Below are 15,136 nucleotides of genomic sequence, written 5' to 3' on the forward strand. Positions count from 1 at the left end.
GGGAAAGAACTGAATGTATGATGATACTTGCTAAATCCATTTGCTATGGTCTCCATCAGATCGATAAATGCATGTCCCATTGTGTTAATAATGACATGCCCCTTTATGTTTTCAAAGGACACGTGGTAATACTTGAAGCCCACATGCATTCACACGAGGGCCCGGCAGGGGCAAACCCACATGCATTCACACAAGGGCCCAGCAGGGGCCCCCATTATATTTTAAAAAATAGAAGCTATTGTGACACCATTATAATTCAAAACCAAGATATGAAGTAATTTATAGATACCATTAAAAACTAGCCAACGAAGAAAGCCACAGCCAATCAGAATCACACAACGCATTATGACACTGTTAGAGTTGATTACGATCAAGAGACGGCCCAATGAAATTGGAGGGGTGGGCCCCTCATACCGTTATAAAAACTGTGTTTAACCTCGAAAGAATTCAGAGTTTTCCGATGTGCATATCTGTACCTCTCCGAGTTTTTGATTGAATAAAGCTCGTTTGTGACCAGCCTGCACCTCGGCCTCCGGACTAAGTTTGTACTTGGTTTTTGAACGATCTCGGCATCAAGCTCAAAGAAACTTCTGGTGTGTCCCCCGGTCTGCGGTTCAACAAAGGAAAGTCAGTTTTTTCCTCCTTTTTGTGTCGGCCCCCCTGATCCCTCGGCCGTCCGCCCGGGACGCCTCGGCGTGCCCCTGGTCTCCGGGAGGAGGCGTGGGTCCGGGCTCCGGGCCGACACATCATTTTGGTGCCCTGTGCCCCGGATAAGGCATATTAGCCGGCGACTGTGCAGCCCACCTCGACCGGCTGACAACGCGTGCTCAGACAAACGGCCTCCAAATTCTAAAGGTAAGCAGACCTTTCTTCTGCACAATTACTCTGTCTGAGCTACACTTGTCACGCCCGGATCTTGGTTTGACTGCCTGGGGACGAAAATCCAGACCCGGTTTGGCTTTAAATTTAAATTACCACTTATCGTGGTTGAATTGAACCAACATTCCAAGTCCAAAGGCCCAGGCTTAAGGCTGAGCACGCTTTCGTGTTGTTTAGTCTTGTCTGTTCTAACCCAACGTGGTGCGGACGAATGCATGTGCTGTGTGATCACTTTGTAATGTGTGTATTCATGCGATAAGACGGAGAAGTTGTTTTGTATACCGCTGTGTATACTCTGCCTAGGGAAGGCAGGCTTGGCGAGGTGCCATTTGTGAACCCACGAGTGTTCATACAAGTTATTTTGTATATCGTTGTGTATAGTCTGCCTAGGGAAGGCAGACTTGGCGAAGTGCCGTTGTGAACCCACGAGTGTTCAATTCTTGAAGAAGTGTCTAAGTTACCGCTGAAGGCGACCTGCCCAGGAGTGGCAGGGCTCGGCGAAGGCCTCAAGGGAGGCAGCGTTCAAGTTTAAGTTACCGCTGAAGGAGACCTGGCCAGGAGTGACAGCTCCCCATGCGGATAGGCCCCAACAGAGGTGGGGGCTGCATTCCAGTTTAGTTGCCACTGAAGGCGTCTTGTCCAGGAGTGACAGCGCTCAGTGGAAGCCTCAACAGAGAGGCGGCATTTAAGCATAGAGTACCACAGTGCGAGGCTTGCCCAGGAGCGGCGGCGCTCGGTGGTGGCCGTAGAGACCGGCAGTTGAATTAAGTTCCAACCGACCGGAACTCGCCGTAGGTGGCGAGGCGTGGCGAAGGCCTGAGCAGATGCTCAGCGTGGCCTGAGAGGAACGGCTATTGATTTACGTTGCCGCTTCAGCAGGCCTGTCTCGGATGTGCGGTGCACGGCGTTAGCCCTTTGTGTACGGTGTCCGGTTTAGAGTTAAAGTATTTTATTAGGTTCAGGGTTGTTGAATACATTTGCGCTGTTGTGCGTTGCCCACCCGGGAGTGGGGGACATTTGAGTTTGCTGTAAGGGGCATGTGATGCGCGGTTGTGAGCGAGCTTTGGTGTGATTTATGTGCCGACCTGATTGTGTGGCCCATTAAAGTGTTCTGCGGGTGGTGTTTAAGTTACGAGTTAACGGGCGCTGTGTTTCGAGCAACAAGTAGTTGCTCGGGAAAAAAAAGGCGGGGGGGATATTGTAGGAGGAAGGGCTATTGTGGTATACGAATAAGAACGGGGAAGTGTAGAAGAAAGAGCGTTCAAATTTTTCGAAACTTTATCGATAAAAGTGGCATAGGTGCGGTCAGAAGAAGGTGCGTGTGAAATTAAGAGCATATTGTTAACGATTTTGTTGAAGGGGAAGTTGAGGCTTAGATTGACCAAGAGTTGTGAGTGACAAGGGTTGCTCGAATCTTTATTGCACCCTTGTAGAATTGTGAGAATATTATTTAAAAAAAAAAAAAAAAAAAAATTTTAAGGGAAGGAACATAGTGGATGGAAGACGTCACCATACAGGTGGGTGCTCGAGCTCCCATACAGCCCATTTTGACAAACGAAGACCCAACGATGCAAGGAATAAGAACTCACTTTTGGCTAGAGCGCACATACAAGGACAAGAACAGTAGAGAGCAGTGGCAGAGTGAGCAATTAATCGATCTGAGATTGTGGGAGATAACTCAATTTTGTAATTCGGACGAAATTAAACAAAAACTCCCGGGTATAGACTGGGATTCGTTATTACAAGAAATTTGGACCGCCCAAAACCTAGCATCCATACTGGGATATCTTTGTCACCATTTGCAGGATCAAGCATTTGTCTCGTTGAAACCCTATTTGCGTGATAATTTGTCTTCAACTAAAGAGAATCAAATCACAGGCTATCCACAGCTCTGCATCCGCGTGATTCCCAGAGAGGTGCATTGGGAAGTTGGAGAACTCGGTAAATTGCTCAAAACATCGGATAGTGATAAAAAAGAACAGCTAAGGTCAAACTTCTGCCCTCATACACAGCTAAGACCAGCCATAACAGTTGGTAAAATACTCGTCACAGTGTTAACAAACCAGGCAAGCGAACCGGTAATCCCCGACCTGTTGGGCGAAATTAAACAAGCAAACATGGGCGTCGGTGCATCAGGAGGAGTAAATTCTTCCACGCCACTGTCAATTGTGGTAAAACGACAACCCGATCATGAACAATTAATCCGTCAATGCATGAATAAATGGTATCAACGGACCTCCGGCCAACTGAGATGGCCGAAGGAAGGGACTTTTAGGGCAGCCTGTTGTGATGAAATATAAGCAAACATCAAACATTACAAAGCCAAAGACACTAGCGCCAGAAGAGCAGGAAAACGCGCTCGGGAACGAGAGGTTCTGAGGTGGTTTAGAGAGGAGGGCCGTAGGCGAACATTTGGGGTGTCACAGCTCCCCATGATAGAGCAAGAACAGGCACAATCCAGGCCTGTTAGAGAGAAACCCATCGATAAAAAAGATGTCATTGGACCACAAACAAGGCCCTCCGCCCCTGAGTGGCAGAACAAACCACCTCCGTACGCCTCGTGCCCCACTAGTCCATCAGGACAATATGTTCTGACAGAAAAAGATAAGAGGCTCAAAGGAGAAGTGGCAGGCACATTTGAAGTAGTGTTTAAGACAACCCCAGCCACGACAAATGGCACAAAAGAATCAGAGGGGACCGGCACCAGCGCCGTTAATGACAAAGATGAGGGTAACGAGGATAGGTTAACTCCAGCCAAACATTCAGAGTTAAAGCAAACTATACTCGCTCTTAGACACATACTTAAACACAAAACAGAAAGCCAGGCAGCGCAGAATGATCACCAAACTGCCAAATCGGGCAACTTTGAAGAAAAATACACTCGGGAAGCTAGAGCTAATATACGGGATTATGAGAAAATAGCTTCTTCTTCTTCTTTCGGCACGTCCCTATTCAGGGGTCGCCACAGCGAGTCAGTAATTTCCATCCGCCCCTGTAAACCGTCCTACCAACTTGCATGGTCGTCTTGGCAAAACTTTTCCGCCGGATGCCATTCCTGACGCAACCCTCCCCATTTCTCCGGGCTTGGGACCGGCACTGGGGAACAGTGCACCCCCAGGGGAGGGCACTGCTCCCCAGCGGCTGGGTTGATTATGAGAAAATAGCAAACCCCACAAATGACCGCGAGACTAGATTTCACCCAGACACCCTCCCTGACAACACCGAAACGGAAAACACACATACCCGCATGCACAAACATCTATCACTCATAGAGCTGTCCCAACCCTGCCCTAGAAAGGCAGAACCACCACACACCAGTCCACTCCACTATCACTCATCACACCAACAGGAGAGTTCGCCCCATGGCAACCACACCGAGGGCAGAAACCGATACCCATCCTTCATGGACTTGCCCGAGCTCCCTCAGCCGAAGCGGCGGCTCCCGCCCTTGAGTCCAGTGATGGCCCTCTGGGAGGAGCAGCCGCCCGGCCTCGGGCCGGGGCATTCCCCAGCAGGAAGTTCGGCTGCATGCCTAACACATCCTTTGCTTGGCGAAACAGCATGCCAGGGCATCAATGAGGCATACGGGGCCATCTGCTGCCCCACAAATGGAAGGCCCAACTTGCGGGACGAACAGGAAAAACAATGCCGCAGAAGCAGCCGCCTCCTCGAGAAAGCAAAGCCTCGACTAGACGCCTACGACGACGGTGCCTCGCTGCAGTGCCCCCTAGTGATGAAGGGGCAGGGGCAACGACACTACGTGCCATGGTCATTCTGCGATATGGTAGGCCTGGCCGCCCGGCTGGCCGAACTCTCCAAAAGATCACCGCCCTGGAAGAGAGCACTGCTGGCGCCACCCTGACGTTGGGGGACATCAAGGCCCTGCTCATGCACATCATAGGCAAGCACACCGCGGAAGAAATTCTGCTGAAAGCGGGCCTAAAGACGCTGATCCAGGGGAACGAGGCTGACCACGTTGGCTTCAACGGGCATCGTGGCGTGGTGTGGAAACAAATGCGCATCTGCTACCCAGAGAAGATGGATCCCACCAAACTGGAAGGCGAGGTGCTGAAAGAGGATGAATGCCCCACCAAGTTCCTCCACTCATTCCAGCGCAAATGGAGAGAGGAAACTGGCAGCGCTTGGAACACCAACGCAACTTCCGAAAGCCTGTTTAAGGTAATGGCCAAAAAGGCCATGCCTGAAGAGGTGCAAGCCCGGCTGGATAATGTGGTAGGTCTCATGAAGATGGACTGGCCCCTGTTCCAAGAACATCTGGTGCATCATGTGGAGTGTTTGCGGAAAGAAAAGTCAAAGGAGGAAGAAACGCATCGGCTGATGAGCGCCAAGCTGACCCACCTCCAACTGACAGAGCTCAAGCAAAAGAAAGACAAGCCTAGGACCCAAGCTCCAGTCGTGACTGTAGGGACCCCCCAAGTCCCACCAGACCCGGCTCATGCCACAGCACCACAACCCATTCCAGCCGCGGCCTATCCGACGCCTCACCAAGCACCAGCGCCAGTGACCCTCCTCCCCGCCTTCCCGGAAGGGGCTCCCTTCCAGTCCCCTCCAATACCGCCACAGGCCCACAGCTCTCCAACGGCTCCCCAGGTGCCGACAGCCATCCACTACCACTTCAAAGAACCTCATGAGAACGGCGGGCAAGGAAGGCCTGAACGGAGGAATACGGGACAGCGATACCCTCCCCGGAATCAGTATGGGAGACCACCGGCACCAAACGCAGATCCCAGAAGAGGCCCCGGGCATCAAGGGCAGAGAGGGGATGACCACAGACTGAGCAGAAAATTGGTTTATCACCAGTATGGGTTTTTGTGTGGTTTGATAACGGTCCCTTCTGACAGAATCTCTGTCCACAAACTGAGCAGACAAAGGGTTTCTCACCAGTGTGTGTTCTGATGTGGACTTTTAAAATTCCCTTCTGAGAGAACCTTTGCCCACAAACTGAACAGGCACAAGGTTTTTCACCGGTGTGGGTTCTTGTGTGTATTTGTAAGGTTCCCTTCTCAGAGAATCTTTGTCCACAAATTGAGCAGGGAAAAGGTTTCTCACCAGTGTGGGTTCTTGTGTGTGTTTTTAAGGTCCCCTTCTCAGAGAATATTTGTCCACAAATTGAGCAGGCAAAGGGTTTCTCACCAGTGTGTGTTGTGATGTGTTTTGTTAAGGTTCCCTTCAAAGAGAATCTGTTAGAGGAATCTATGGGCGAAATTGTATCATGTTTAAAGTTTCATTTGATCTGTGCACGTTGAAGCGTCTGGGTGCGTAATTCGCACCCCCAAATTCCTGTTCAGAAGGTGCCGGCCATTTGGGCGGAGGGCTGTTGCAGCCCACACCACAATTAACACATCAAGGCGGGTGGGCGATCAGAGGAGAGAGGGCCAGATCCGGTCACAAAGGGGGAACGAGTAATTTGGGAACAGCGGTTGAACAACAAAAGACGATTTGAGGACACCCGTCGCGCCCAGGCGACATTTGTCGTCCGCAAAGTCTGCGATATGTTGATACAGTGTAGACCAGACCGAAAGGCGCCAAAGTGCCGGCAATTCGCGTTGGACATAAAGTTTGTTCAAGTGGCATTGCCATAGATTCTCCGCTGACGTTCTCTCGACACACCTGCTTACACCCGCTGCACAGCATTTCCCAGAATGTTTTTGAAATGTAATCAAATGTCCCTCAATATTTTTCTACACTAAAACACCTTACACGTTATACCTTCTTTTCCCGAAGGTGCACGTTGGAGCTCCTCGCTGTCGTCAAGCCATCCTCGCCATGAAGTTATACAAGGAGTAGATTTGGAGCCACCATCTCCCGAAAAGCATGACAAGTGTCCCATTCACCACTGATGGCGCTGAATCTGCAGGGAGGTGATGGCACCTCGTTGTACTTCCCCAGGAAGTCGGACTTCCTGACTTCTCATATGATCATCGGCATTGTCCATCCCTTTGGCGTGCTATCCTTGATCTAAAATTTACTTTCACAATTTAAAAAGGTGTACAATGTTCAAGTGGCTCTTATTTTTGTAGGAAAGCCATTCAGATATTTTCTTTTGCAGTGGCGATCTGCCAATGTGCAAGCAGAGGAAAATTAAAAAATATGAATCTAAAAATAAATGCATAGTTACATAACACATTTCATTCTAAACTGAAAAACCTCCATTTTATTCCGGGTCATAAATGCAGTTTTCAGCATTTTTCTTCGCAGTCTATTTCAATCAGTACTGTTCTGATCTAAAAAAATATTGGGGGTGCCACGGCGGTCCACTGGTTAGGCTGTCTTCCTCAGTGCAGAGGTCCAGAAGTCTGGTTTTGGAGTTACTGTGTGGAGTTGGTTTGTTGTCACCCTCGTAGGTACGTTTTCCTCCCACATTCCAAAAACATGCATGGCAGGTAATTGGAACACACAAGTTGTCATGTGTAATAAATAACGTTGAGCTTTTGCAATAATTTTGTGACTTTATTTACACTCACTTGTACAAAAATTTAGCAAAACAATATTTGACTGATTTCAAAACAGGTGATCCATCAATTTGTTGTGTACAAGTAATTTTTTAAAAATTATCATTTATTCAGCTTAGCTGTGTAACGGCCTTCCAGAGGAAGACATAACTCCAAAATAGCCCGTGACAAAAATGAGTTTGGCACCCCTGCGTCTCAATTGTCCCTTAGTGTGATTGTTCGGCTGTGAATGGCCTGCAATTGGTTGTCAACCAGTTCAGGGTGTGCCCCGCCTACTACCCACAGACAGCCGGGATCGGCTCCAGCGCGAACCACGACCCTTGTATGTGCACACAAAGCGAGCATTTCTGTCAGTGCAAATCAATTCAAGTCAAAGTCAGTGAGCGCAGAGGAGAAGGGAGTGACATAAAAGTGAAGCAGGTTTTAGACAATCATCTCTTGCAGCTCCCCGTCTTTCAGCGGTGGGTTTTACTGTTGTCGGCTCACTCCTACGACGTCAAGCATCGCAAATCAAATGCTCATTGATGCGCAGATGGACTTTCAAGGTTCCCACTCCAAACTCTCAAAAGCTGAATCGAACACAGTAGAAATCTTTCACTCTAGGGACATTGAAAGAGCGCCAATAACTGGATCAACAGTGAAAAGGGCTCCACATGCTGAACCTGATTTATCGGCAGTGATAGATATGGTCACGAATGGGCGGTCAGTAGATGACAACTCTAACCTAAAACTTTACCACGATAGAAGGTGGAAGCTTACCGTCCAGTCCGGGTGTCTGCTCTGTGGAAGGAGGATCATCATTCCACTGTAAGGGCACACTAAAATGCTCGAGCACCTTCATGCAGAACATCGTGGAATCGTGAAAATAAAGAGATCGTAAGAAGTTCCTTTGGGTGGCTAGGGCGAAACAAAGAGGTTGAACATATGGAAATGAGTTGTTCATCATGTCCTAAAACTTGCAACAATCCTGCAGCCGTACCACTTAGCTATGGGATTTTCCTCAGGAGCCTTGGTGTTGTATTCATATTAATTTTGCGGTGAAATCTTGAGTAGATTTGGTGCACCTGTCCAAATTGTTTCCGATAATGGCCCTCGACTCGTGTCAAAACAAATGTCAGATTTTCTTCAAGCCATTGGGGTACACCTGCCAGCTTGGGCTTCAATAGAGAACGACAGAAGAACTTCGATCTGTCTTTTCTCTCTCACTTCCTCATTACACTCACCACAAACAGATACTCGCTGAGACTCAGAAACACAGTATTATTTGCAGTCATACATTTTCAACTACTGTATTACCTTAACTATGATGATATGAGGCAGCCGTGACACAAAAGCAAGTGTGTTGTGAATACATGAAAAACTATGAAAAAGTAAGATGAAAGCGTATTCATGAAAATCCCTTCACTATCAATTCATCCACAACACTGACATCAAATAAAAAAATGAACTCAAATGAATTTTCTTAAAAAAAAAAAAGAGAGAAGGGTCTCAATATGATCAAACACACTAACTGAAGTACAACTAAATTTCATAGCCAAAACTCAAAATGAAAATAACAAAAAATTTCAACAAACTGACAACTCACAATATTTTCAACACAACAAATACAAACATTTCTTTCATTGAGGAACCTTGCAAGATGATGCATAGAATTCAGTCATCCTTGGAGCATGAAGTGATGAAGCCGAATCAGATGAGAAACCAAAGCTTCATTGATGAGTGTGTTGGTGCATTGCAACACACTGATGGTTCTTCACCTGATATTTCCATGAAAAGCTTTGGCAACAATTTGAGCAGGCAAAGGGTTTCTCACCAGTGTGTGTTCTGATGTGATTGAATAAGATTCCCTTCTGAGAGAATCTTTTACCACAGACTGAGCAAGCAAAAGGTTTCTCGCCCATGTGGGTACTTGTGTGTCTTTTTAAGCTCCCCTGATGAGAGAATCTTTTACCACAGACTGAGAAGGCAAAAATTTTCTCACCAGTGTGTGTTTTTGTGTGACTTATTAAGTTTTCCTCATGTGAGAATCTTTGACCACAAACTGAGCAAGCAAAAGGCTTCTCACCAGTGTGGGTTCTTGTGTGTTTTGATAACTGTCCCTTCTGACAGAATCTCTGGCCACAAACTGAGCAGGCAAAGGGTTTCTCACCAGTGTGTGTTCTCATGTGCTTTGTTAAGGTTCCCTTCTGGGAGAATCTTTTATCACAGACTGAGCAAGGAAAAGGCTTCTCAACAGTGTGGGTTCTTGTGTGAATTCTTAAGCTTTCCTTACGTGAGAATCTTTGACCACAGACTGAGCAGAGGTTTATCACCAGTATGGGTTTTTGTGTGGTTTGATAACGGTCCCTTCTGACAGAATCTCTGTCCACAAACTGAGCAGACAAAGGGTTTCTCACCAGTGTGTGTTCTGATGTGGACTTTTAAAATTCCCTTCTGAGAGAACCTTTGCCCACAAACTGAACAGGCACAAGGTTTTTCACCGGTGTGGGTTCTTGTGTGTATTTGTAAGGTTCCCTTCTCAGAGAATCTTTGTCCACAAATTGAGCAGGGAAAAGGTTTCTCACCAGTGTGGGTTCTTGTGTGTGTTTTTAAGGTCCGCTTCTCATAGAATATTTGTCCACAAATTGAGCAGGCAAAGGGTTTCTCACCAGTGTGTGTTGTGATGTGTTTTGTTAAGGTTCCCTTCAAAGAGAATCTTTTGTCACAAAGTGAGCAGCCAAAAGATTTCTCACCAGTGTGCGTCTTTTGGTGTGCTGTCAAATATCCCTTCAAGGAATATCTTCGACCACAGACTGAACAGGCAAAAGGTTCCTCACCAGTGTGTGCACTTGTGTGCCTTCTTAACTCTATCTTCCGTAAGAATCTTAGACCACAAACTGAGCAGACAAAATGTCTATGACGTTTTAAGTGACCCATTTGAGAGAATCTTTGGTCACAAACTAGGCAGGCAAAGGGTTCCTCGCCAGTGTGTGATCTTGTGTGTATTTTTAAGTTTCCCTTCTGAGAGAATCTCTGGCCACAAACTAAGCAGGCAAAGGGTTTCTCACCAGTGTGGCAAATCATATGCCTCTACAAACTTCTCACTGAAACACAAGTTTTCCCACATTCAGAACATTGCCAGCCTTTGTCAGTTTCACATGCTTGTGATCCTCCATCACCTTCTGATGTCATGCATGGACACGAGCTATTGCCTGGAGGCCCCGCCTCTTTGCTCGCTTCACTTTGACCCTCATTTTCACATTTTAAAGGGCCACCAGTCAATGGCAGCTTACAGATATTCTGCTCTTCTTTCTCCTCTTTGATGTTGGGAGACTTTTTTTCAACCTCCTTGGTATGGAGAAGCTTTTCCTCCTCTTTGATGTGACTGTGCTCTTCTTCCTTTTGATTAATAGGAGGCTCTGGCTCCTCTTTTTCTTGAATGCAGGGGTCCACTTCATCCTCCAATTCCTCTTTAATGTCTGACTCCCGCAGCCCAGGACAAACATCTTCACTGACATCTTGAAGACATAAGAAGACAAAGAAAAAAGGTTTGGCAAAGTCATAGTGTAACTGTAGATGGCAGACATTGTTTAGATTTATACTTGTGGTCGATTGCAATTTAAGGCTATTACAATAAAAAGGTAATAAGGCTTGTAACATTTATTTGTCAGCTGGTGTGACGAAATCTGGCCACATTTAGGCAAAAACAAATGTTAATGAAATACCATGGACAAAACATTATCCATCCATCCATTCATATTCTAATCCGCCAGGCCTCATAAGGTTTGCGGCAGTGTTGGAGTGTATCCGAGCTGACTTCGGGCTGTAGCCCTGAACTGGTTGCAGCCAATCGCAGGGTGCACATAGACGAACAACCATCCGAAAGGTGGGAGGAAACCGGAATACCCACGCAGGCACGGGGGACAACATGTAAACTACACACAAGAAGGCTGGCACGGGAATCGAACCCTGCACCTCTGTATTGTGAGGTAGACGTCTTAACCAGTCGCCCACCGTAACTCCACAAAACGTTATCAAAATACAAATGTGTTTCGTGAATATTTGGCCGACTATCAGACTTGAAATTGACGTTTGTGTGTTTTTTAGGTTTTTCACTTTGGGTGGCTCTATTTTAACAATGTGGTGATGATTACATCATGCACAGGCATCAATAATTTGGGACCCAGTTGTGGTGAAGCCAATTTTACCATCCTCCCGAGTGATGCTGTGGGGCGTGGTGTTAGGATACCTAAGAGGCTGTCCACTTGTGACACTACACAGTGGTCTCCATCACCTTCTGATATCATGTGTTGATATGAGCTGCTGTGTGGAGGCCCCGCTCCTCTCCCCGCTCCTCTCCCTGCTTCACTTTGGCCTTCATCTTCACTTTTTAAAGGAACACCAGTCGATGACAACTTGCAGATATACCCCTCCTCCTCCTCTTTGATGTAGGGGGGCTTTCGTTCATCCTACTTGGTGTGGACGTGCTCTTCCTCCTCCTCTTTGATATGAGTGTGCCCTCCGTCCTCCTTTTTAATGACAGGGGGCTCTGGCTTCTCCTTTTCTTGAATGCAGGGACGCTCTTCATCCTCCACCTCTAGGGGGCTCTGGCTTCTTGAATGCAGGGACGCTCTTCATCCTCCACCTCCTCCTTAATGTGGGAGGACTCTGGCTCCTGCTGTCCAGGACCAACATCTTCACGGATGCCTTCAAAACACACGAAGATCAACACAAAACATTTGGTCATGTCAATTCTCATGTTGGAAATTGGAATTTGCACATGGCTGTTTGTACTTCTGCTTGAGGTTGATTGGTGCTTAAAGCTATTCCAATATATGGGTAAAAAGATGTTCAATGTTTTTCCTCTGTTCAAAATTGCATGGCGGCCACCCCCAGCCAGGCCGATTGAGATCACTCAACATAGCGTAGAGCTCAAGCTGTACTGATTGAGTGATGGATGTCCTGTGGCAGCGTATTTTCACTGCAGCTGCAATGCTGGGCCACTATGAAAGTGCTACATCAACATCAGTACAAGATTGAAATATTATTTTTTATTCCTCTTTCCATTTAGTCTCAAAAACACATTAGCCACTTGACGACAAGTCATAGAATCTTAAAAAGAACTAAAAAATAGATAGGGTCCAGTCAAGGAATGCCAGCGGAGGAGTTCAGTGTTCCTTCTGACGAGTACCAGTCAAGAGGCGAGCAGCAGCATTCTGGACCAACTGGAGATGCTGAATGGAGGATTGGGTGACTCCGAAGTAAAGTGCATGACAGTAATCCGGACGAGATGTGACGAAGCCGTGCTGCCTCAGATGAAAGAAGCTGGAGTTCACAACAGGTTCTTAAACCGAACAACTTGGAGCACATCAGTCAACAAGTAGGCAGGTCAATGTCTATTGCCAAATTCTTGACCTACATTGACAAAGAAATCATCACATTCTTTAACAAGCTTCTTCTTCTCACTAATAATCGAATTGTCTTGCTCAACAATATTTGTTGGAACATCTCGATGATGGCAATTTTTTATTATTTCATTATAAACCCTCTCTAAACACTCCATGGATCCTTTTTTTTTTGGGGGGGGGGGGATCTTAACTTCTTGCCCAATCATGATTCAAAAGCTCCACTGCTTCTGTTGATGTTACCCTGTTTAACTTCGGCGTCTGTCTTTCCATTTTTGATTTTATCTTATCATTCATTTCAAATGTTGGGGGGGAGAGTCGGCCTTTTTTTTCCTCCGCGTGTTCATTAATTTTGGATGATGAGGATCTTGGTTATCCAAATACAGGTTGTCGTAGATTTTGTTATTTTTTTCCATTGTTTTTTCGATCAATTTTTTGTTTTACTGTTTATAGTTCTGTGGATGATGTTTGCTCCATGCCCAGCATTTTGTATTCAGCGGTGTTTGTTTGAAAGTGCTTTATAAACAGTTGAGTTGAGTAGATTTTCCGCCGAAACTTTCTCGACACACCCGCCTCCGCGCGCAGTATTGCATTTCCCCTCGAAGTCCCTCGAAGTTGTCACAAATATACCCAAGCCTTACGATCTCCTTCACTACTTTTCTAGACTAAAGCACCTTACATTAAATCTTCTTCTCCGTTTTAAATCGTTTCGGTGCATGTTGGAGCTTCTCACTGAAATCAAGCCATCACTTCGTTGCGTGACTTCCTGTTTCCAAATATGGTCATCAGCATATCCTCATCTTTGACGTGCTTTCCTTGATCTAAAAAAATCTGTCAAAATTTGGCAAGGTGTGCAGTGTTCAAGTTTCTTTTATCTTTATTGAACTTTATTTATTCAAGAAACGCCATTGACATCATATTTTCATTTGGAGTGGCGATCTGGCAGGGTACAAGCAGAGCAAAACAAGGAAATAAGATAAGACTGCAGAAATCCAAACCAAATTTGGGTGATGTGTCTGAAGTTCGAGGTGAAGAGGGTGAACAGGAACGGAGCCAGTACCCTGCGGCGCCACAGTGCTGCAGAGAAGCCTGTCGGACTCACAGCTCTGTACCCTCACGTACTGCGGCCTGCTTGTGAGGTAGTCTGCAATCCATGATGTGAGGTGGTGATGGTAAGAAGCCAAAGAGAATCATATAAATAGTTACATGACACACTTCATTCCAAAATGAAAAACGTTCGTTGTATTTAGGATCACAGATGCAGTTTTCAAAATCATTTTTTCTACGTCGTCTATTTTAATTACTGTAGTGCTTTTCTTACTTCAAAAATATTGGGGGCAACACGGTAGTCGACCGGCTGCGGCCATCCTGTGAGGGGATTGCATGTTCTTCCCCGTCGTCTTGCACATATTAAATTCAAGGCCTTGGGGGCCGGGATGTATTGCTCCAATGATTTAGCACAAGTGTGAATTGTCAACACTTCCATCGGTAGTAATGAATCGGTGTATCTGGGAAAAGCAGATCTTAAAGTAGCAAAATACACCTCTGTGTTGATTGATTGCACTTGTATGGCAAATATGGGCGCATACATATCGGCTGTTCAGCACAGACCTGACGTTCCGATCTTGCTGGTCCACTAATTAAACACAGAGATTGTTGTGTTACAGTTTGTCTATGTATTATTTTTATTTTCTGGTGAGCAGACCGATGTGCGCAACATCGCCCTTCAAGAAAAAAGCTACTACTGTATACAGCGCTCGTTGTTGTGTGCCCCCCTGACGTGCAGAAACGACCTCCCAGCTGTGAAAAGCCGGCGTCAGCCATTTTGGAGCACAAAGCACAAATGCTTCGTGGTGACCCCCAACACCCGGACCACCCCTCACAGAAACAATATCTGAGCATTTGTGAATTTGGCATTATTTTACAAAATAACTTGTCAACTGTTTCAAAAAATAAGAGCTAAATAATAATTAAATATTTGTAAAATACAAAGTCGAGCCAAGTCAAGTCAACGTTATTGTCAAATATGCTCTTTGTGCAACCTACAGCACAGATGAAATTCCTTTCCTCTCAACCACAGGGGAGAGAGGAACCGCTGCGGGTACCCGCGCCGCCATCAACAGAACAGTTAACATAAAATAACAAAAAATGCTGCCCATTACCGACGCAAAAAAACACAATCGCCATGGGCTGTCCAGCAACGACAGTCAAATGGCGCCGACATTCGTCCCAATCAAAATCAGAATGGAACCAAATACTCAAATAAATAGAAATAAATAATATAAACAAAAAAATCCACTACTATTAACAGTAAAATACAGTGAAACTCCTCTACAACGAAATCGTGTTTGCAGCAAGAATTTTTTCACAACAGGGGGTATTTCACTGTAGCAAATTCGA

The 15,136-nt window shown here is 46.1% G+C and overlaps 1 protein-coding gene and 1 long non-coding RNA gene across 2 annotated transcripts in view; both read right to left on the reverse strand.

The window, feature by feature from the left end:
- Nucleotides 1-7,437: 7,437 nt before the first annotated feature.
- LOC109516822 (uncharacterized) lies at nucleotides 7,438-9,064 on the reverse strand. The gene is made up of 2 exons (XR_002168422.1): nucleotides 8,112-9,064; nucleotides 7,438-7,921 (listed from the first exon to the last, which is right to left on the reverse strand). It is a non-coding gene; the product is annotated as an uncharacterized LOC109516822 (long non-coding RNA).
- Nucleotides 9,065-9,418: 354 nt separating this feature from the next.
- Nucleotides 9,419-15,136, reverse strand: part of LOC109516821 (gastrula zinc finger protein XlCGF57.1-like) — a gene marked incomplete at its 3' end in the record, with an annotated part of 21,688 nt that continues 15,970 nt past the window's right edge. Inside the window, exon 3 of the mRNA XM_019871625.1 lies at nucleotides 9,419-9,487. Coding sequence (XP_019727184.1) covers nucleotides 9,419-9,487 — 69 coding nt within the window. The remainder of the gene's footprint in view (nucleotides 9,488-15,136) is intronic.

This window comes from Hippocampus comes, unplaced genomic scaffold (genome assembly GCF_001891065.2).
Source record: "Hippocampus comes isolate QL1 unplaced genomic scaffold, H_comes_QL1_v1.1 scaffold77, whole genome shotgun sequence".
In the NCBI taxonomy this organism is placed as follows: Eukaryota; Metazoa; Chordata; class Actinopteri; order Syngnathiformes; family Syngnathidae; genus Hippocampus; species Hippocampus comes.